This window comes from Ascidia mentula, chromosome 6 (genome assembly GCF_947561715.1).
Source record: "Ascidia mentula chromosome 6, kaAscMent1.1, whole genome shotgun sequence".
Taxonomy (NCBI): domain Eukaryota; kingdom Metazoa; phylum Chordata; class Ascidiacea; order Phlebobranchia; family Ascidiidae; genus Ascidia; species Ascidia mentula.
The window spans coordinates 11,385,501-11,407,980 of record NC_138571.1 but is presented as its reverse complement, the minus strand read 5'-3'; the positions used below and the strand labels follow the sequence as shown (position 1 = coordinate 11,407,980).

Below are 22,480 nucleotides of genomic sequence, written 5' to 3'. Positions count from 1 at the left end.
AAAAGAATCACCAATTGTTGTTTTTGTTCATTGTTCGCGGTATTATTACCACAATACACAAACAAACGCAATTGCATCAATAACAACTAACTGTTATTTGTTATGTCTACCTCTGAGCAACATAAACACTTCCAGACCTCGTTTCTCATTTGGAAGATGATACTGTAGACACATTGCACAACTGTAAAACATTTAGAGAACACGGAAGTACAAGTATATTTCTGCCACTGCTCGCGGACGCCCAGTTGAATAGCTGTAAGCTTGTCGACTGGTCTAGACTGAAACAACTTGTGGAGCAGGCTCATTCAGGAAACACTCGTTTCCTAGCCACTTCATCGACGCAGCTAATCTAAAGCAGCAAATTTCTAGTCGTGTGTGTTTATGCCTAAAGGACGAATGAATGGAAAAACTAGCAGGTGTAGCTGAATTGCTCAGTGCGTTCAGCGAGACTGCTTTAGCAGCTGTTGTTTGAGAAGTAATTGCTTCATATAATTTTGTCCTTTACACGAGTTTTAAAACTACATACTAGTCTAAACTACACATTGGTTATCGTCTCTTTATAGCCCACTAAACAAACATACGTATCTACCGACAAACATATGTAAACAAACTAACGCTTCTATTTTCCATATAAACAACAAGCTTAAAACGTTTCAATCCTACAATAGACATAGAAATGTCACAATTTTGCAATCATGACAGAGCAACCAAATCCGTCTTATCTTACAACGATTGCGTCACTCCTCTTATCAATCACCAGAAACGACTGCAGAGGATCACAGGTGTCGAGGATATTTCATCCGACCACAACTGGCTGTTTTGCCCCGAGCGACAAGCTAACGACAGAATAGATCGTGTCAAAATTGCAGGTACAAATTACCACAACAATGCAAAAGACCCCAAACTCCCAGTCGCCGTGTGAATGTCCCTCGAAAATACAACTTCTAAATAAACAATGCTTTGCGTACAATAGTCATTATTTTCCGCTTGACAATATGTACACTCTTGCACATTTTTCTGTTACACTTTTTGATAAAAAATGTGTGCTATTGACTATACAACAGTGTCCCACTATAAGCATCTACAAAACACATTAAAAGCAAGCGACGCACTTCTGAAAGAAGAGTTTAAGGCCCCATTAACAGACTTTCCCGTCAAAAGTTTACATTTTCCAGTACAAGGTTGGGCGCATCGCTGTCACTCCGTGGGCGTCACGGAATTTAGATGGATGAAGTTCGTTACACAAGATTTGCAGGATTGCTTACGGCAAACTCCAGCAAATGCGGTAATCTACTAGGCCCACCATCAATCAACGGAGGCGAAGTTTTGCGAAAGGCGGTTGTCGTTGGAATTCTGCAGCTATATTACATGCATCTTATTGTACTTTTTCTGGTCAAAGGTTGAATGGAGACTTACAATTTAGTGAAAATAGGCAACACCACTGCGTCTAAATCAAAATCGACTATAAAGCCAACGAAACCGCACACCCGAAACTTTCCGCACTTTCAATTCATGGGAACTAGACAATATTGTGAAAATTATACATGGCTCCATTGTTCTTACATCTCGCATTTAATGCTTCTGCATACAGCAACTGTTTTTCACAAAATTGTGGTGCAATTAACCTCAACGCAGAACTTAGTTATGTTGCTGTCGACACTGTTCATACCTTACACATTGACCATGAACAGAAAAAATTCAATTTCATCAAAACGGCTTCAAGCGGGCTTAATGATAGCTCACCGGGAAAGTAATTGCTGCCCAGAATTTAAACGCACCGTGTTCTGTTCCCATAAAAGGCAGTTGCCAATCTCGTAACAGATTCCTTCAATGCGGAGGAAATAAGTCCCATTTTGCCCAGACTGTAGAAACGTTTCGCCTGCTTGCAACTATGCGTCCACTATTTCAAACTCGGGTGGAACTCGGTCGCCACAGAAACCGTCGTAAAACGTAGGCGACTGTTTTTTGGCTGGCGAGACTGCAAGCAACCGTGTCTTTTAAATGCCAGCCACAAACTCAAGGGTTTAAAATGACAAACTTGTTTTTCTCAGCTCACATATGCGGTCTGCAAATTATACAAGACACATCCTGGTCCGTTGTGACGTCACAGTAAAACAATCACGTCACAGTTATTACGAGAGCCAAACCGTTTAAAATTACCTAGGACTGGGCAAAACGAATTGCTCAGGAACATGAAAATACAACAGAATCTATTTCTTTAGATTTGCAATTGTTTAGGTTGATAACTTAGCATTACACGTTAATTTAAATTCATGCACATAAGTCTGTCACTACCCATCCTTCTGGCATCTAAAGTCATGATGCCAGATTGCAAGCCTTACTGCGGTTTGGTATCGATGCCATTTAGCTACTTTAGTACATCCACTTGCCTCATGCTAAGCACGACACATTACTGCACAATTGCAACGAAGATAATGGCTACATCACCCGCAGGCACAGTCAGCTATTACTAAACTTTTGTTATGTAAACAAGTATGCGTGTTCGCTCACAAACCGATGACCCAAATGCAAGTTGTGAAGAAAAGGGCACCATATTTTCTATGGCGCAAACTTGAAACATTGCTGATACTAAAATTCACATTGCACAGCTGCCCAGAACTGCTTCCATTCGCAACGCTTGAACATAAAAGAATATGCAAGGAAACGAAATAAGGCTGTTTGCCAACAGCGCGCTTTAATTGAGGACTAATTGGTGCGGTTTCCTCTGCACGACGCTTGCACAGCCCGCTGGCATTTCCCCAACTGTCCGCCTTTTATTAAGCAGATCTTAGTCTCCCTTGTGTAAATTTTAGTTCATGCGGTAACTAAAGTTTTACCAAGCTAATAAAGCTACTGTACTCGTTGACGATAAAAATTAAAATAATCTTGAAACTTATCATTCACTTCTCTCGCTAATGTGGCATCAAAACGGTACAAAGCCTGCTCTTTATTAAATTCACGCGCCCTTTGAATTTCCTAATCTAACCTAAAAAACGGCTAATGACAGCTTCTTGCTTACATAAAAACAATGCTCCCACTGAGATCACCAGCACTCCCTCGAGACTTGCACGTGCGACAGTGCGACGTCCAGCTCTCTAGCATGCTGCGACGCGAGTTTTAAATTCCTGAATTGCCGGAGCACATCCTAAGCTGCTATCGGGTAGTAGGTAACACCGCAAATTGATGCCTGTCGAAAAGGTAACGAGCTGAAAATGTCGACCTCCACAACAGCTGTTGTCACTGAACTCCGCTGCTGCCAAAATGCACAGTTTCGCAAACTTCCATGAAAACAAATCTCTCACTGGTATCCCATGTTATAGGCTCTCTGAGAAGACTTAGCCATTTTAATTCATTCATAAGGGGTGGTTTTTGTGATCGTCGGGAAAGCTTGTTTGTGTAGTTTTGCATTTTACACAGTAGCTCGAAAATCACCCAGACTGTCTTTGGCCGGTGTTCTGCTTTACTTGTTATGAGTAGTTACATCAACACGACCTTTAACCCCAAAACGTATGCTCACAAAACGGACGATTTAACGATCGAATAACAGTAAAAGCACAAATCCTGCAAATTAGGAATACTTATAATACCATATCTTGTTTGCACGACAAAAACATTTGTCTATGCAAAAAAAACAGAAACCATTGTAATTGCATGTTTTCAAACTGCATCTTTCAAACTACTGTACTTCCTTCAACGAAAGAATTTGAGCGACTTCCGCAAAACATCATAAACCATTACCACAACCACGCCTTCGATTTTGACAGGACCCAAGTATTTAAAACCAGTACCAAGCTTGAGACGGTGGCAGAATTATTTCCGCCTCACTGATAGTCGTGCTTGTGTCCGCACAGACAGCGCGAACCAACCAGTTCATAGCAGGAGTGTGCAGGCACGCCCAGCGCATGTCTCTCTTGGACAGAAAGTCAAACGGCAGCACAGCCGGCGGTTTTACTTGTACGGCGGCGCACAATTCCCGCTGAGACTTAAAATAATATTTGTAACCGGATTTTTGTCTTTATGAAAGCTGACTTCTCTATCAGCGCAAATAATAACATTCTCGAGTACTGACTGACAGCCATCTGTCGCAAAACAAGTGCCACGCATTGTCTCGTGCTCTGGGGACATTAAACGGCCAAAACCTCATTCAAAAGCGTTGACAGCGGAATAGTCGCTTTGTATGTTGTCTGCACTTTCCAATAGTCGAACTCCTAAACCGAAAACTTGTGCTTAGTGCTGTTAGTCATCCAATTATTACGTCAAAATCAATTATTCATAATGTCATCTGGGCCAGACATACTGAAAGCTTCGCCAACAATATCTTGCCGAAAAACTCGATTTTCCTTCAAGAAGCCATCCACGACAATTGAGCATGTTGCAAAACTATACAGAGCTGATGGCAGTTAACAAGCCCTTGCTTCCCACACAGAAGAGAATATGATATACACCAGCCGCATTCTACCGATACTGTAATGTATGACTAACAAACACTAAAGTGGGCGGCAACGTAGATAAAATTCCTATCGACCCACTCAGCTGAACCAAATACCAAGCATTTATATTATCTTCCCAAACGCACTTACTTTGCAAACAAGGGCTAAGGTTTGCAACAAGACTTTACGAGCTGGAAATATGAAACAACAAAGACCGCTATTACAAGCCTATGTTTCACACTGACGCAGCAATCGGCACTTTTTCAACAGAAGTTTATCCTGGTTTGAACTTTTCGCAAAAGAAAGAGATTGCGCACGCAATAAATAGTATATGAATGAAGCGACATTCGAAGAACATACCAAGACGAGGGGCATTCCCTTCCTTGGCATAGGCCTATAGGTTATACCTTTGTTTCTTACCAGGGCAGTGATATCAGGATAAACCTGCACATTGTAGCACATACATTATGCTGACCAAGCATGCTTACCACACTATTGGTTTAGCTTTTTCTTGGCCATTGCGTTTCCACCTCGTTTTCCCTGGATGGTTGCACTTAGTTTGGTGCCCAACGGATGACGGCGATTGTAAAGTCACCACAAAGCAGGCCGTTTGGTCGGCAAGATCGTCTACAATAGTCAAACCTGCACTAATGAGACCTAATAGTTCGAAACAGTGGACATCTGCCTGCAGCCACACACTTTTATTGCGATGAAATTAGTATGCTGACAATGCTTCTAGTTCAGTGCGAACTTCTGTTGACTACACCTCCAATTGCACGTGAAACATAGAAGACTGAATTTCAAAAATCACATCATTTATTCAGGTACAGTACACAGTTTTTATTACACGGGAGACAAATCACTGCAGCGTCCAGGCAAGAAAGGGTGAGTGCGAGGCATGTTCACCAATAAGCAGGTTTTCACTTGAAGGACACACACACTGGTGCAATAAACACGTTTACATTCGACAAAATGTTCGTCATAGGCTAATACCAGCTACGGTTCATACAGTGAAACGTGCTTGAAGAAGTTTCCGTTTATATAGCCTTAATCTCATTCCCAAAGGTTATGGTGATATAAGCAACATAGCCTGGTTAAAAGTATACACGTCGATGTACATTTAGAATACATATTGCACTACACACGCGAATACCACATTCAGTGTACAACAGGAATGCATCAACATAATTTTCAAAACATGCCTCTGAAAATACGTGTGGTTTGGTTGAAAAAACATGCATGTCTAAATAATTCAACGATGATCCTTGTGTACTGTTTTATGGAGTCCTAAGGCATGAATCTAATAATACAAACAAGGCCTAACATTACACTGCTGGTTTCAACATTTGAATTTCCATGTAATTTTTTTAAGAAACAAAAAACTGTCCATAAAATAACAATGTCATTCAATATAAATAATGTATAAAGAAGCAAGTATAGATACAGTAAAAGAACTCAAAACAGCAGCATGGATTTTTTCGATTTCAAAAACACTCTAGCAGTCAAACTTATCATTTCTTAAGCCCCCACAGTGGGTCCAAGTCACCAAATGGGTCGCTTGCGTCAGTTTTTGCCCCGAGACCGCCGCCGGCCCCCGTCGGTTTAAAGAAATCGGCTTTGGTGATTCGCTGGCGTTCCTTGGCATCTGGACTGCCCAGTGTAAAAGCTTCAGGTGTCAGCTGCAGAAGTAGTGAATCGCCTGGACGCGTGGGCTCCGGGGCCACCGGTGCTTCCCCCTGGGGTTTCACCCCCGTACGGCTGTCATCGTTACAGCTACTAACCAAGTCTGGTTGAATGGAGGAGGGCGTGTCGTTGTTAGTGGGTTGATTTTCCGGTACATTGGGGGTATGTACTGGTGACGGCAATGTCATTGTACCCTGCACCAAGTCGCTCATATTGTTGCCAATTAACGTAGCTATGTCTGTGACAGAATTGGGCGCTGCTGGGACTAAAGGGATGTCTTGAACTGTGGAGATGGTGTCAATGTTGTTGTAGGTAGCTGGTGGAGCAGCGGCAATGGGAAGGTTATTCGGTGTTGTCGGTGTCGTCGTCGGAGGCGTAGGGTTCTGAAAGCAAGGGAAAACACTTGTTGGTGCAATTTAATACCCTTGTGTTTCAACAATGCAAAAAGTTATTAGCTTTGGGTTTGGTTTTCAAAGGGTTGTAATCTTGTTTACTGAAACGTCGAGATTTGTCGGAAAATAATGTATATATTATCCAAAATGACTTAGAATCGGGTTTCCTAAAGCAGTGCTACTCAAACTGTTATACATGTAACCCTGCTGGAACTTCAGCAGTTGCCTGTCGGTACACTTTATTATTTTTCAGCAGTTTTGCATCCTGCATTACGAAACACACTTTTTTCGGGAATATAGGTGTTTCTTGTTGCTTAGACCGGAGTTTGTGATTATGCAACAATATTAGATGTAGCTGTTTCCCTAGATTCACAGAACAATTTATTTTGCCTTTTACAAGTTAGGACAGGTACTCGGTATCCTGAAAAAGCTGCCATCGGTACGCTGAATGAGAAAGTTTGAGTAGCACTGTCCTAAATTGTCATTCGATCAGAACTAGTGTCAGACAGAGCCTTTTTAATGAGGTTGGGTGTTCCATGTCAACTATAGTTAAATCAATTGACGACCAAGATTTGCATCTAGGCTTTGTGTGAACACCAACACAATAAAACGTAATCAACATACACAACAGCACGGTGGGACGTTTGCATACAAAATCATATGGCTTCCAGCATATACGTCACAACCAGCAGCAATAACAATATTGTGGGCATAAATTCCCTGCTAAGAGACGTGCAGACCATACGTGCTTGAGTTTATCAATTGACAGATAGCAGAGTTCGAAGACCGATCACGATTATTCACACATGCCACAGTTTCATTGTTGTTTTTTTTTCATTTTTTCACGAGCCATATGGGCTGGCTCGGTAGTTAAATACTGATCAGTTCACTGAAGTTATTGTTTAAAATGCTATTACGGTTGAACTATACTGAAGTTATTGCGTCAAGTCGAAGCCAGGGGGCAAAACGACAGGACAGTATTATGTCAGTTGTGTCTGCTGTCCAAATTCACCAACATTGCAACATATAGGAACGTTTTTTGTTCATTATGATTACCCCATTAGCTTGCGGGAATAAAGTAACACGGAATATGATGTACAACACGCTTGGCAAATTACAAACAACGCAAAGTTAGTTACAACACCACCAACGACAAACAAAACACCTGCTCACCACCGTCTTCCTGCGTGGACCGTAAAAGTACGTTTTAAAAGACGGTTAACACAAAGCTATTGTTCCATACTCGTAAGAACATTACCTTGAACAAACGAATTGTACACTACTATCTCTATGACGATTATATATGTTTCACTACCTTTTGACAAAACAATGAATTTGTGACGCTTACCTTGTCCCCAGATTTCACTGTCATCTTTTCCACGCTGGCACGAATGGTGGAGAGTGCTCCCGAGCCGAACACGTCAAAGTTGCTGCCGTCTTTCCTGTGGCTTGGTGAAGCCTGAACAGTAGTACCACATAGTTAAGCATTACTGCATCTAGCAATATCACAAACATACAGCGATGTATACAAATATATGGCTATGGAAAAGGGCTGTATTTGGCTGCAAACAAATATTTGCAACTGAATATTGGATTTAGTTTAACTGTTTTTTATACAATGTGATCAGTTCGGTTTGCTTATGAAGCAATAGACCACAATGTTGGTAGAAATGAGTTTATCAATTGCGAATCGACAGAATTCACTTGCCATGTGAATGCTGAGATATGACAGCAGACATTTTTGCTGATTTTAAGAAAACACAGAAATTGACATTTACCCAAACATTACCATTGCCCGGCTTGTATTTTTTGTTGTCACTTACCACCTGTGCTGGTGTAGGTGTTTGCGAACTTCTCCTTTCTATTTCAACACCACGCTGTCGGAGCAAGTCCGCTGCGTGCAAATAGACGAGGTCGTATACGAACTTCAACTGGGCCTGTGAGAGCAGAGAGCATTAAGGGGTTGCAAAAGTGTTGCCAACTTACTTGTTTTGTGGTAAACAAATAATTTAATTTGCGATCATCATATGAGAAGTTAAAGCAGTTTATCCACCTTTTCCTGCAACATGTACTTTCGTCTCCTTCGCATTTTCCCTACGACGTCCAAAACAGGGGGAATATCCTGTCCCGCTTCCAGCTCTTGCACACAGGTGTACGTTGCACAGAACGTACCAGTGTGACCTACTCCGTCTCTGCGGGGGAAAAACAAGGACAACATGTTTAACAAATGCCACATACAATTAATTTGATAAAAATGTATAAAATCAAATTTTTCGGCGTTTAAAAACGCTGCATACTCGCAATGGACGACGATTGGCCACTGTAGGTTCCGTTGTTGTACGTGGAAGCTGCCAACGACACGCATGAACGACAGCAGGTCGGGGGTAGAGACCGGTAACCCACTGCAGACATAAATAAAATAACTTTAGTGAGTATTCGAGGATATGTTGAACTATCATTAAGTGGGTCAAGGTCGCGCATATTAATAAAAACTCAACAGAAAAAAACTTACAATAAAGATCGTAGTTAAAATGGTTATTTTCAAACCACTGAAATCTTATGTTGGTTGATTGCGCAGAAAGGTGTGACGGTAAGTACACTCATGCGTTGGAGATTAAAAACAAGGGGCAGTTTTCAAATTATTGCCACCAAACAGTAAGTCGATGTCAAGGATAACATCACTAGTAAGGATTTGAGTTGGATAGTTGTGACAAAATGGGTCATGGTGAAGTAAAAAATTGGGTTGTAAAAATATTAGTTCCAAAATATTGTAACTGCGTATAGTAAGTCCCCGACAGGAACCCAAACATCTAATTTCAATTTGAGGATGTTTTTCGTACTGTTCAGGCCAAGCAGTGTATTGTAGCTGGGTGAGGGATCTCGGTAAACTGCTTTTCTCGTGTTTCAAGGTAAAAGTGCGTTCAATGTAACTCCCGTGAACTCGGCTTGTGGTGAAAGTAACGTGGAGAGATCCGTGCTTTTGAGGAATGTTGCGGTCATCCGGCCAATATTTGGCGCATTTCTGGAAAAATTGTAATGAAACATTGTGTATTATTTCAACATAATACGAAACGGCCATGACAATGTTCACAAGAAGATGCATTTCATTGCTTGCTTATAGTTATGCTTACAAAAGACATACGAATGTGCTTGCTCATGGCTGTAGCATCAACCTTAACCATGTCCAATAATGCCAGTAGAGACAAAGCTACCAGTATAGGACATGAAAAAATTCAAAGCAAAAACAACAAATGCAAACAGCGCCACTGTTTTGACCAATCAGGGCCTACTCTTGGCCCTATTGCTTCTACGTAAGTTCCACACTATTTCGGTTAAACTTTTTGTAAGCCTTTTTGTTGTTTGTTTACCTTGGGTACGTCGTTCTTGGAGACAAGCATTACGATCAGGGTGACCTGATGTTCGAAAACCATTGTCCAAAAATCCGAAGATGAAGAAGGCAGCGGCGACTGTGTCGCTGCGGATAGATTACAAAATACTCGTTTATCTGCAGTTTTACAACATAATGTAGCAAAGTGTGCTTCTAATTACGCTAACACTCTTTTAACCCTTAAATGCAACACACAATTTTATACTAAATACTATTTTGTAGGGCTACAAAGACGTTGTCATAGCAATACCGGTATATGAGAAGCTACTTTTCCTGTGCAGTACAGGTCAATTACATTCCATACCTATAAAACGCGGACAAAACGGGGAAATCCCATCCACGAGACTAGCGTTAATGTAATCGTCCTTCGTTTCCTTCAGCACAATGCGACTTTGGTCGAACGGCAGAATGTCCTGAAACCTGTTCTTGTACGACGAGCACCGCCCGATGGCAGTAGAGAGCTGACGAGCGTGCTTTTCCTGCATATCCGAAAGCTGTTTCCAGTCCCTGAAAAGCAAATCAAGTTGAAAAGCAAAGTACGTTTATTTCTCACAATTATACAATACCAAGTAAACTTGAACATGAATTTAATAAGTTTTCAGTTTGAATAAGGCTTTGGTAACAGGCAGGATCAACCATGTATACGTAATGGGGGCCCATAATATTTTTTATGGTGAAAAGCTGAGACCTATTAAGTTGTGACAATGGTCCTGTGTGCAAGATTATCAAGTTTGAAAGTATAATTAAAGAACAGCACAGTTAAATACGAACTGCATTAACATTTTAACTATAGGTATTAGGCACTTTTGTCCTCTATAAATACAAGTTTACTCACACGAAGGAACACCTTCGGTAGCTAAGAACAGTATTTTTCTCCCAACAAGTAACAAAAGTCAATGTTGTCTCACTTGTCAAGCTGGCAAAGTGATCCTGGTTGTTTGTTTAAAAGTGACGAGACCATCTTTTGGTAAGCTTCCGTATCGGCTTTTAACTTCATGATGTCGGCCTCGCCCTTGTAGGGAACCCCCTCGAATCGACGAACTATCATAGTTTCTTCCTGGTCGTCCACAATCACTGGAACCAACATCTGCAGAGACATATGCCAAGTACTTTATTTGCCCTTTGATTCAGGTATACACGTTTCTGCCTGGATCTTGAAGTCACGCAACAAAAGTTACTTATCGGGCTGCATTAACAAATTATTTTATTGGGTTAGTTTCGTAAAATATACATTGGAATGATACTTATTATGACACACGGGTCGGAATTTCTATGGTAAAACAACAATGGCGCAACTGCCATCTTCTTGAAACCAGATTTGGGCAAAAAATATAATTAAATTTAAGACAACCACAAATTTTTGCACGTACTGGATACATTACTTATTAAAAACACACTGTATGATATTACGGAAATTGACAAAGTGTTCAGGAAATTACAACGCATACTAACCGGGTTGTTTTGTGCTGGTAAACCGGTTATTGGGTTTTCGGGGCTGGCAGAAAGAAGTTCGTCCGCCGATGTGCTCGAAACGGATGGTTGAAGTATTGGTTGCGGTGTGTAAGTCAAACCAGCCAGATCTGCACTTGGTTTTACTGGTTCGAGTACTGGGACTACGTTCTTTGCACCAACCACTGTTGGCTTAAGTGGCTGCGCAATGGCAGTTGGTGGTGTGGGTGGTTTCCCACCAGTGTTAGATTGGTAGGCCGGCTTTTGTGGTTGCCTGGGTCCTGTGGTTTGGGCGTCGTGTAGCGGTGGCTGAGAGGCCGGTATTCGCGCATGATTGCTTGAAGTTAAGTTGGTTGGTTGATTTACAGTTTGGGGTACTGGCTGTTGGGTTGGTTGTATTGGGCGTGCTGGTTGCGCACCTGGGTTAACAGTGCTGGGCTGCATGGCTTGTTGATTCGGTGGGGCAGCATTTGCAGGTAGTTGTACCCCGTGGTGAGGTTGATTGATCTGTTGAGATGGTTGCACAGGCCCAGCTCCACGCAGAGATGGCTGAAGTGGCTGTTGTGGCATTGGAATAGCTGGTTGGTGTTGGTTTTGTCTGACGCCCTGAACTGGTTGTTGCTGTTGATTAGATACCATTCCTTGTACCGGTATCTGTTGGGTTTGCGACACACTTTGAGCAGAGCGATGTTGGACTTGGTTCATTCCTTGTGGTTGTTGTTTGTTCGATGCCAGTCTGGGTTGGTAATTATTTGGAACCATCCCCTGTGGAAGTTTAGAATTAACAGTGTCTTGAACTGGCCGCAAAGGCACTTGTTGACCAGGATGCAATGGTCTTTGCGTGGCTGGTTGGTTAGCAAATGGTGCACGAATTTGCGTTGGTGGACGTTGAACTTGTTGTTGTGGTCCTTGAAATCGCTGTCGAGGTTGAACCATTGCGTTGGGCAACTGACCAGGATTCGTTTGAGTTATTGGGGTTTGGGATGGTGTCTGTTGGTAGGTACCTTGTCCATAGCTGGCCATTTGAGGTTGATTGTGTCCAGATGGTCGCACTTGGGGTGGTGCGCTGTTTATGGGATTAGTTACTGGTGGATGGTAGGGGCCTTGTGAGACAGAAACGTTTGGTCTTGGACTGTATGCACCTTGGGTGGTTCCTGTTGCATACATATTGCCATGGTGTTGTTGCGGCACACCAGCCCTTTGAATTGTTATTGCTGGTTGATGTGTTTGGTTTGGATTAAACTGTTGCTGCGGAGTTGGTTCTTGTCCATGCGAAAATTGGTTTTGTGTATGGTAGGATGGTTTCTGCTGTTGGTAATTCGATTGCGACATGGGCGATGAAACAACGGGATACACATTTTGGTTTGGGTTTATTTGGTTGTTGCCATATGCATTGATAGGTTGAGAAGTATGTTGAGCAACTGGAGTGGTGATTGGTCTGACACCATGCCCAGGTTGGCCATGAACACCATGATACGCAGTAGCAGTAATACCATGATGCTGGTTACCACCACTTCCGGGCGACATTGTTTGGGGATATTGCTGCTGTTGCCCTGGCAACACCACAGTAGGTTGCGGGTGTTCAACATAAGAATGCAAAGGTTGGGAGATTCTTTGGCCAGGTGGATAACTTTGCACAACTCCTTGAACATTCGGATGGTTCACGGGCGCTTGTTGGTAAGAGGTAGGTACAGCCGTGCTTGGCTGGTTTACCAGTTGGTAACTTGGTGGGGGTACTTTCGGGGCTTGGTGAACCACATGGTGTTGTGGATTTGGTTCGTAAAACTGCTGCTGTTGGCTGTTATGGTTTTGACCAACCTGTATTTGCCGCTGATGGTGATGTGGTTGAGACATTGGCTGGTGTTGAAAATCGGGCTGTTGGTACTGATGATGTCGCTGTTGCAGCGATTGTTGTGGAAGTTGGTTGTGTTGACCAGCATGTTGCGTATATGGTATTTCTCTTTGGGTGTCTGTACTCAATGACGGTACTGACTGAACATTATGTGGTAAAGGTTGGTACATGGAGCTTGATACTTGTTGGTTTGGTGGCAGTTGATTTGTAGATGGTTGGTAACCATGCGAAAATGGAACTGGCTGTCCTGGTGGCATGGTTCCTTGTGGTGGTGGTGGATTAACTGGTTGATGTTGGGGCATGGACATTGGTACAACCTGACTTGGTGACATTGGTCCTTGTGGTTGGTAACTTGCTGGTTGCGAAATGGGAAGATTTTGCGGTGGTGGTGTTGGATGGTGTGGTAATTGGTGCTGTTGGCTCGCAGGTGGTCTTTGCTGGTTCATTCTGGCCCTGACCGCAGACATTGGTGGTTGATGAGCTTGGTCATGAGGTGATGGATACGTGGGTCCCATGGTAACTGACGGTGGCAAAGCACCCGTGGAAGGTGGTAAATTGGTAGGTAATGCTCCTAAAATAATGGTGGCAACTTTACGAATATATCCATGTAACATTAACTGCATGTTCTAAAAATCTCGCTGCAGTCACTTCATAAAACTTTTCAAACGTTTTTTTTGTCATCAAACACACCGTAATTGAAGGTTAATATTATTAATACATATATTAAACGTTTTTATAAAATGTGCCACCATCAACTATTCAAGTGGTTTAGGACTTGGTTTAAACTAGGACACGGGACTTTATGTGTGCTAACAAACCTGGTGTTAATCCAGAGGTCTTCTGAAGGTATCTAAGGAATTCTGGATCGTTAAATTCGTCGTTAACATCACCTGCCAGGGCACTAAGCTCACTGGCTGACAACCCAAGCCCTGGAACCGCTGGAATTTTCGGGTCTGCTTTGGTGGTTTGTTTCGGTTTGGGAGCAGAGGGCCTCGCTGGGGGCTTTTTTGCTTCATGTCTGTAACAGAGAGTTCAGACTTAGAAACGACGGAAAACGAACACTTTTACAATACAAAATATCAATGCATTTATAATTCATTTCTGGCATCTAACAAGCAAGAACGTAACAATATGCTCAATTTTCAAGTAAGCAAATACAAATCGTTTTAATTTGAAATTTGCTCAGAAGTGAATCACAAATGCATTGGTATTTTGTGTTGTAAAATTGATACAATTTAATAGGCATTACACAACTTTGTAAAAAAGTGTGCATGCACACAACACAACTTTCCAAAGAAAATATGCTATCTGTGAAGCCCAAATAAACCACCTACTTTGCTATCAACTTTTTCCTCAGTTTCAAGTTCTTGTCATGTAGAATGGTGGCCTTCTCCAACTCCAAGTTCACCTTTTCCTGTAGGTCTCTAAAGAAATGTATTGCCTCCTCACATCGGTCCAGTGGGGTTTGGTAGCCAGTGCAAGAATCCAACAGTTGGTTCATTTTCGTCCTAACTCTGTTTGATGAAAAATACCAAGGGTTGTTTTATCAGTAAATAAAACAATTTGCTGCAGTTCTTTCTTTGAAGGTTACGAATTAGAAATCCGCTGGTCCGCTAGAAAGTTAAACTTGGCTTTGGTAATAGTTAGTTTTGGCGGATATTACCCAAAATATTTTATACTTCATGGTTTAAATCAATGATTTTGCTGTAATTGTTTACCAATCTCCCCCATACATATTATTTCCATATTAAATAGATTTATTCTGGTCCGAAGTGCATACTTTTTACCCCAATGTTTGAAATTTTACGATTTTGCAGTGAAAATATGTTGAGAGCCACTGGTTTATTTAACTTATTTTTGTTGGGAATTTGTATTTCAATTTTAAGGAAACAATTTTCTAAATCACTTTAATGCAAGAACATAGTTCTGCCACTGTTCCACCGACCAATCAAAAAATAGAAGCCACTGTTCCACCGACCAATCAAAAAATAGAACAAATAATCTGTATGCGGAGTAGACTTACTTTTCTTTATGTGCGTCAACCAATTTTCTGATTTTGCTATAACGAACGTTGACTTCAGTTACACCGTCCAGGATTTTGGTCTGAGCCTCCAAGTTTAATTTAATATATTCGATGGTTGAATCGTGTTTCTTTAATTCGTCTTTAAATAAGTCCTGTTAAAAATAAATATTGGCTCGTAAGACTAAACAATATGCGTGATACGATTCAATAATTCAAGACTCTTTTGGCAAATAGTCATCAGCTTGGTCGACGTTTCGGTCGTTATGCAACAGACCTTTATTACTATTTATCGTCGTTTTTGCGTTTTACTTACTTTTCCTGATGAAGGTCTGTTGCACAACGACAGAAACGTCGACCAAATTAACAACTATTTACCAGAAGAACCATGAATTATTGAATAATGTGCCTGGTAGCGTCAGCAACAAATTACGTGATACGATGTATAAAATCAGTTTATCAGACGATTAGAAATTAAAACAATGTCCAAAAATAAAAAAAAATAAAATAATTTTTCTAGAGATAGGAGAAGCCCTTTTTCCGTAGTTAACGTATATCCCCTGAAAAAAATCAAACCTCCGCATCAACGCCGTGTTTCGTCATCAGCGCGGAAGTGACGTCATCTTCTTCAAGTTGCGTTCGAAGTTGGGTAACGAGGGATTGACGTTGATCCTCCATCTCTTTAACTTTGTTGCAGAGTTTCTTTACGAGGGAAATATCCTCATAATCCGTATCGTCTGCGATTCAAGTTGATATGTTACGATGTTTATAGAAAATACGTGTAAAGCATGAAATCTGTGATTCCGGGTAAAAATACTGAAGGATTTGATAGTTTTGGTTATGTTTCCTTGTTGTTTTGAACAAAAACAGGTCCCGATGATTAAGAAAACGTTTATCATTTGTGCGATTTCACCGCAGCAAAAGAAGGTCGTTTGCACGCCATAATATACAAGTTAAAGCGTCGTCTATGTTAGCAACTTTTTTGGCCGAAAACGTGTTTTTTGCGGCAAACTCGACAGTCGATTTTCTCTACACAAACGATAAAATCTTCCTTCTTCGCATTCGTCACCAACGTAATTTCGCTTGTGTTTCGTAACTTCATTTTTGCTGCGGTTTAAACCGGCGAAAGCCGAAAGGACGCGATGCGATTGTGTGGATAAATTTAGAAAAGGTCAGGGGTGCGCGGCACCCCTGTACTCTACGCTGGTTGTTGTATGAATTCAATCGTAGGTGCAAAATACTTGGAGTCAATTACTTTGAAAATGAAAGCCAAAGCTAATATGCTGTTAATCATCTTAAAGTCAAGTAGACGTTTTGGAAACGAACTGCGTTCATCATCAGTACTATTAAATAAGCTACATGCAGCAGAGCACTAAGGTAGACATGCAACTGAACAGGTAGAAACAAAACACAGAAAGCAACAGCAATAATTCAATCGTCATCTTTCATTGGGAGGTTGTTCACTTACTCAACAATGTAGTCATCTTCTTGCAATCGCAGAACTTCTTGATCGAATCCAGGCCCACCGATACTAATTTAAGGTTTGCTATGTGAAGACTGATGGCAGTGTGAAGGTTGCTGTTCCGTTCTTGGGTCTGCGAATACCAGGTTTTAATAATTTATGGTGCTCACGTAAACGCCATTCAATGCAAATGGATATGTCCACACGCAAAAATGTTGCTCATCCATAACACACGTTAGTGTTGGGTAATTATTTACAAATGGGCATTGCATTAAGTATGCGAACCGGAGTAGTAACGTTACAACAGTGGAATTGAGTTTTTACTAATGTTTTGAATGCAACACTATTTTATTGCATTAGATGTTTGTCAAAGTGAAGAGTACATAAAAATATCAGAATAATTTATTCTGTGTCGGTAAATATAAACAATTGGTTAAATCTGAATTTTATGGAGTAAAAAAACCATTATACCTTTGAATGAATTTCGCGGAATTTTTCAAGAGCATTCTTAATCTCTTCAATCACTTCTGGTGACTCAATAGTTTTTCCACAAATATCCTGAATGCAGAGTTATAATTGAAAACAACTAGCCAACAATGGTAGCTTGTCTTTAAAGCGCCAAACTCAACTAAATACAAATAAGTACATATATATGTCAAACCACTTACAAACAACAGCGAGTTCATTTGGATTTCGGAAAACAATACTTCCAAAATCAATTACAGTAAAAATGGTGTTAAGGTTATTTAAAAGAATGTGCTTAAAGGCAATATTATTTGGAGCATCATTGTTGCCAATGTAACTTACAACAATCTGTGGTCAAAGGACATACTTAAATATAAAGTTAATACCTTAACTTTCTGGCTCTGCGATTCTTCTTCTTCAATGATATCCAGTGTGTCATGGAGAACTGAATCAACATCCATAAATCTATCAGACAATTCTGCAAACAAACGACAGTGTTTTTAAATGTTTTAAACATAAACTAAACTCGAAAAAATTGAACGAAAGATCACTAATTCATTCAAAAATTCTATGTTTAAATCACCGACCTTTCATTGCATTAGTCAACTTTTTTATTGATGTTTGGTCAACACTTAGTTCCGCACAATGCTCAATTAAACTTGAATCGAGTTTGTCCTCTTCCTCAACTTGTATAAGCTTTTCTGGATCCAATTGAATTGCTCCTTTGAATTGCCTGAAATCATTGTATTCCAAGATAGTTTCACCAAGTTGAGAAAATTTCGTAACACATGTGGTTTGAGACACTTCTGATTATGTTGTTGAGGCAATAAAAGTCAGATTAGCTGAGCAATAACATAGTTTTGTATAGAAGCTCTTAACAGAAAAATATATAAATTTTCATAAACTTTCTTTTCGTTTTGAGAAAAAAGGATTCAGGGCAAATCTTATGTATGTCAGCAAAATTATTCGGTGGAATAAACAAGGAATTATCTTCAAATCAATTGCCATAGTTATACATACAGGAACAAACAAAACAGTTTAATTAAAACACAAAACAACTTACACAAGGATTTCATCTTTTTCTTTCACATCATTCAGCACAGATCGTAGCAGCTTGGCTTTCTCTTCACTGCAAGTTACGTAATTAGAACCAAACTATACGATGAATTATGTAATTGCATGGTGGCATTACATGGATAGATTATAGCAGTGCAATCTGTCAACTACCACTGCAAATATGAATGTTTTATATGTCCATACACAATCAGGCCATATGGTATGAACCCATAATACTTTTTGAGTATAGGCAAAAGCTTTTACTTAGCATTTGGTCTGGTGTGGTAATTACCTGTAAGTTGATGCTGCCAGATGGGCTTCCATTGGAACAAGTTTAGCAAAAATGTCTGGCCCAGTAACGGAGGGTGTTGCTGGCTCAAATACAGTACTTTTGACCAGACTTGCACCTTTCGCATCTGACAATGTTGCTTTGTCCGGTACGCGATCGTGATACACAAATTCATTGTCTTTTTTCACACTGTTGAATCTGAACAAAAATGTATTTTGATGGTGACTGTCCAATTTTTAATTATTTTTTTTTGCTTATAATTTCCCCACTGGCTTCAAACTATATTTTCAATAGTTTTGTGAAATTAAATTTAAACTATCTGTTATGTTTCAATATAAATATTTAAATTCCATTTGAAACATCACACCACATGCTGGGAGAAATATATTTACTACACAAATTGTCTAATGCAATAAAACATGCTAAGCAAATTTTCCACAGTCAACATTACTTTCAAATACAGGTATTCGATTGACCCCAAACAGCACAACATTTTTACGGTATTTGCCACATGCAGTTGATGTTCTATTTCACTTACTTTCCACCGATTACATCCATTGTGTATTTAAGCGTGTCCTCAACTCTGCCCCTGATTTCGCTTTTAAATCCTTTGCAAAGTTTTGAGGCCTCTTGGTGGAAGTCAAGGGCTGTGGCAAGATAAGCGACAGCCTCTCCATATTTATCTTGATCCCAGCTACTGCAGCCGAGATAAAACTGCAAATTTTTTTAAAAATTACATACTGGCGAAAAAACACACTTTTAATTCCCTAAAATTGCCTAACGATGTTTTTTAGACTGGATATTATTTCTAAAATAAAAAATGTGTTTTTACCCGTGTAATTGCTGAGTAGTAGGCGATTTTGAAAGTGATCAGTTTACTCCATGATTTTCTGGCAGAGCTGCCCATGCAAGTTTCCGCCTCAGAATTCCCCAAACTGCTTGCAGATGTTTTGTAATAGTCGACAACCTGTTGGCAATTAAAAAGCCTTTTTACATGATGACCAAAGGGACAATGTATTTTGCAGTTAGGAAAGTATTTTTATATCACCACATAAGGTAAGAAACTAGTTCAGTAAGTTTAAATTTCAAATACAACTTTTTTTGCTTGGTCCTTTTATTAAAAATAAATATATATGCATAAACTTTGAGACTCTTCGCTTGCAATTTAAGCCATAAATTATTTACCTGCTGGCTAATTTTTGCCACCAAATTGTCTTTTCTATTGTCCTGAATTGACTTCTCAAGAAAGCATTCCTGGCCTTGACCCTAAAATTTTGAATGTACAAGTTTTACAACAATCTAAATCCCATGCAAAAATAGATTTGTTAGTATCCCATTTCACAGAGTTAAGAAAATTACTCAACACTTACCAACATAGTATTAATGTACAGTTTCAGCATAAACTGGCTCGTTTCCAACGACAGTGTGGTGTCCAGGTGATCGGCCAAATATTGGAAAAACCCGGCAGCATGTTGAAAATGCACACAGGAAAACCGTGTTCCTTCCTCTGACGTTCTATTGTCTATTGCACCCAAATAAGAATGGCATGCACCTACAGAAACATGTAAATGTGCCGTATCTGAAAATTTTTCCCAATGGACTATTTGAAAAAAAATGTCTACAATTAGAGATAAACAGTTCACATCATGGGCGTATCCAGGGGGGGGTCCGAGGGGTCCGGACCCCCCCCTTTTGTGAAATATTTTGGTCTTTTTTGATAACTAAACAAACGCCACTGTATTTTTTTGTCAAAATCCGCGTGAAAACCAGAAATTTTCTTTGACGTTGACCTAAAAACCGCGTGTTGCATTCGTCATTGTTTCCAAACAGGGAGCATTGTTACCAAACATGTTGCATTGTTACTAAACAAGTGTCATTTTTCGTCAGTTCACGGACGAAACGTCGTTTTTCAGCGGCCACGTTGTAATGACAAGCGGTTTATTTGCGTGAAAGTCAGTTAGTTTAGTTGTTAAACTTTCCATAGCGTTACACAATTGCGCAAGCCAGAAAGCCACCGTTTATGTGAAGATTGGCGCGAACACCGGCGCTCGTATTTTGCGATTCTCGCCCACAATAGTTTACACTTAGTTTATACCTGAAAATCGGGGAATTCCCTAAAAAAATTGGACCCCCCTTTAAAAATTCCTGGATACGCCCCTGGTTTACATATACACTTTAGAAGTCAATTTAGTTTCACTAGTATATTTCTTTGCGGCAATATACAAAACATTTCCTTTGCACATTAGGCTGCAACAAAGTTACCAATTATTACACAAATGTGTGCATCAGACATTATAAACTATTGTTCCATACCTATATTGTAAAGAATAGCAACCTGCTCAAACACGAAAGTGTTGTGTTGATTATAAACTCCAGTAAAAGCATCTGACCTACAAAGCAGATAATCATTAAAAAATTAAGTTCCAATTTAACAAAACATATTACCTACCAAACAAAAGGAATATTTAAGGCATTCTCCCCGCTAAATGTGAAACGACTTTGCATGTAGTGAAGCTGTCCGTAATATTTTTTCAGTGTATTGCAACCTTCAAAGTCTAAATTGCCAATTGCTTTGTAGGCATTTGTTTGTAGATCCATTAGGTTTTGGATGCAGTCACCATACTTTTTGGGGTCATCAGAATATTGCTCAGAAATATGCTGTAACATACAAAGTTATTATTATATGATGTAGCCTATATTATTTTATTGGTCGTTTCGTATCTTTTCGTTTTTAAACATCGCACAAATTTCTTTCCCAAAAATTGAACTCAGTGGTGACAAAAATTAAATTTTTGGCCTGCCTTTTTAATTTCCTCGGTTATTTGCTTTTGTAGTTCCTCACAAGAGATTTCGGACGTATCCATCCAGTCAGCATAGTCGTGGACGTGGTTGTCTTTCATGTCCAGTCGTAACATTGGTAAACGAGGAGCTCCCTCCATATCTAATTCTTTATCTTACAAAACCCTAACTTTAGTATGGTTCGTCTGTGTATGTAAATTGTCTGTTGAAGTGATATTAATCATAAGTAGACTACTTCAAAACGTCTTGTAGAAAAATTGAAGGCAACATTTCCTGACCAACAAACAACAAAATCACCTGACTCTGTGTCTGCAGTCTGGATCACGTGAGTAATGCAACCATCGATCCATGTCGAAACACAAAATACAACAAGACAAAAAACGGTTCGGTATTCCCAACCAAATGATTTTAATTTGCATGACTAATACGACAAATATCAACAAGAAACATGAGATGTGCCACCACAGAAAAGATTTGGATTTGGCTGAAAAATCAGTGATATAGTTCTCTTTTTTGTCATTGTTCGTGAGCTAAATTTGCCATGTTTGCTACGTTCAATATTTTCGTACATGAATCATAACACCAATGCGTGATTTAAATTTGAATAAAACACATTGAATTTAGGATGCGTTGACCATACTTGAATTCGGTCGAATATTAAAATAAATCTACTAATATTCGGATTCGGTCCTATGTAAGAAAGCCGAAAAACTATAAAATCACACCACGCTTGAGTGAATTTTTTAACATTTTAGGCTGCTCAGAACATCGACAACTTCGTCATATTATCAACGACCAAAATTAACACAAACAACTATACAATAAAATTAGAAATATATTTTATGTGTTTCCTCAAAATTAAGGATAAACGCAAGTGGTTTAACATAACATTGTAGCGTCTCGTGTCGTTAAAAAGTAATCGCACTTTTACACATCCTTGTAGTAACCGCATTTTGTTTAAAGTCACCGCCAATTGTCGCCAAACCCCGTTGCATGTATTGCGTGTCGTTTTCTCGTCTGTTTACTTCCATTTTGTTCTACAATTACCAAACTCGTACCTGCACCGCCGATAACAACCACGGCTTGGAACCTCTAATTATTCTTTCTCTCTTCTATTGCACCTTTGTCCTTTATAAGCCATCACATTTTTCAACCATGTATGTTGTTATGTTAACAACCTGATCACCACATAAAT

At 39.9% G+C, this 22,480-nt stretch overlaps 1 protein-coding gene across 1 annotated transcript; it reads right to left on the bottom strand.

Annotated features, from left to right (window-relative positions):
- Window positions 1-5,259: 5,259 nt before the first annotated feature.
- On the bottom strand, window positions 5,260-21,466 carry LOC145905591 (tyrosine-protein phosphatase non-receptor type 23-like). The gene is made up of 27 exons (XM_082992836.1): window positions 21,288-21,466; window positions 20,936-21,144; window positions 20,800-20,876; window positions 19,857-20,038; window positions 19,672-19,752; window positions 19,319-19,453; window positions 19,025-19,200; window positions 18,490-18,684; window positions 18,205-18,270; window positions 17,729-17,874; window positions 17,528-17,619; window positions 17,148-17,234; window positions 16,683-16,809; window positions 15,791-15,951; window positions 15,218-15,369; window positions 14,529-14,708; window positions 14,013-14,212; window positions 11,346-13,765; window positions 10,802-10,980; window positions 10,198-10,400; window positions 9,874-9,980; window positions 9,346-9,527; window positions 8,803-8,907; window positions 8,559-8,697; window positions 8,329-8,442; window positions 7,854-7,964; window positions 5,260-6,496 (listed from the first exon to the last, which is right to left on the bottom strand). The coding sequence occupies exons 1-27, from the start codon at window positions 21,423-21,425 to the stop codon at window positions 5,942-5,944; spliced, it is 6,519 nt and encodes a 2,172-aa protein (XP_082848962.1). The 5' UTR covers window positions 21,426-21,466; the 3' UTR covers window positions 5,260-5,941.
- Between the last annotated feature and the right edge of the window lie 1,014 nt (window positions 21,467-22,480).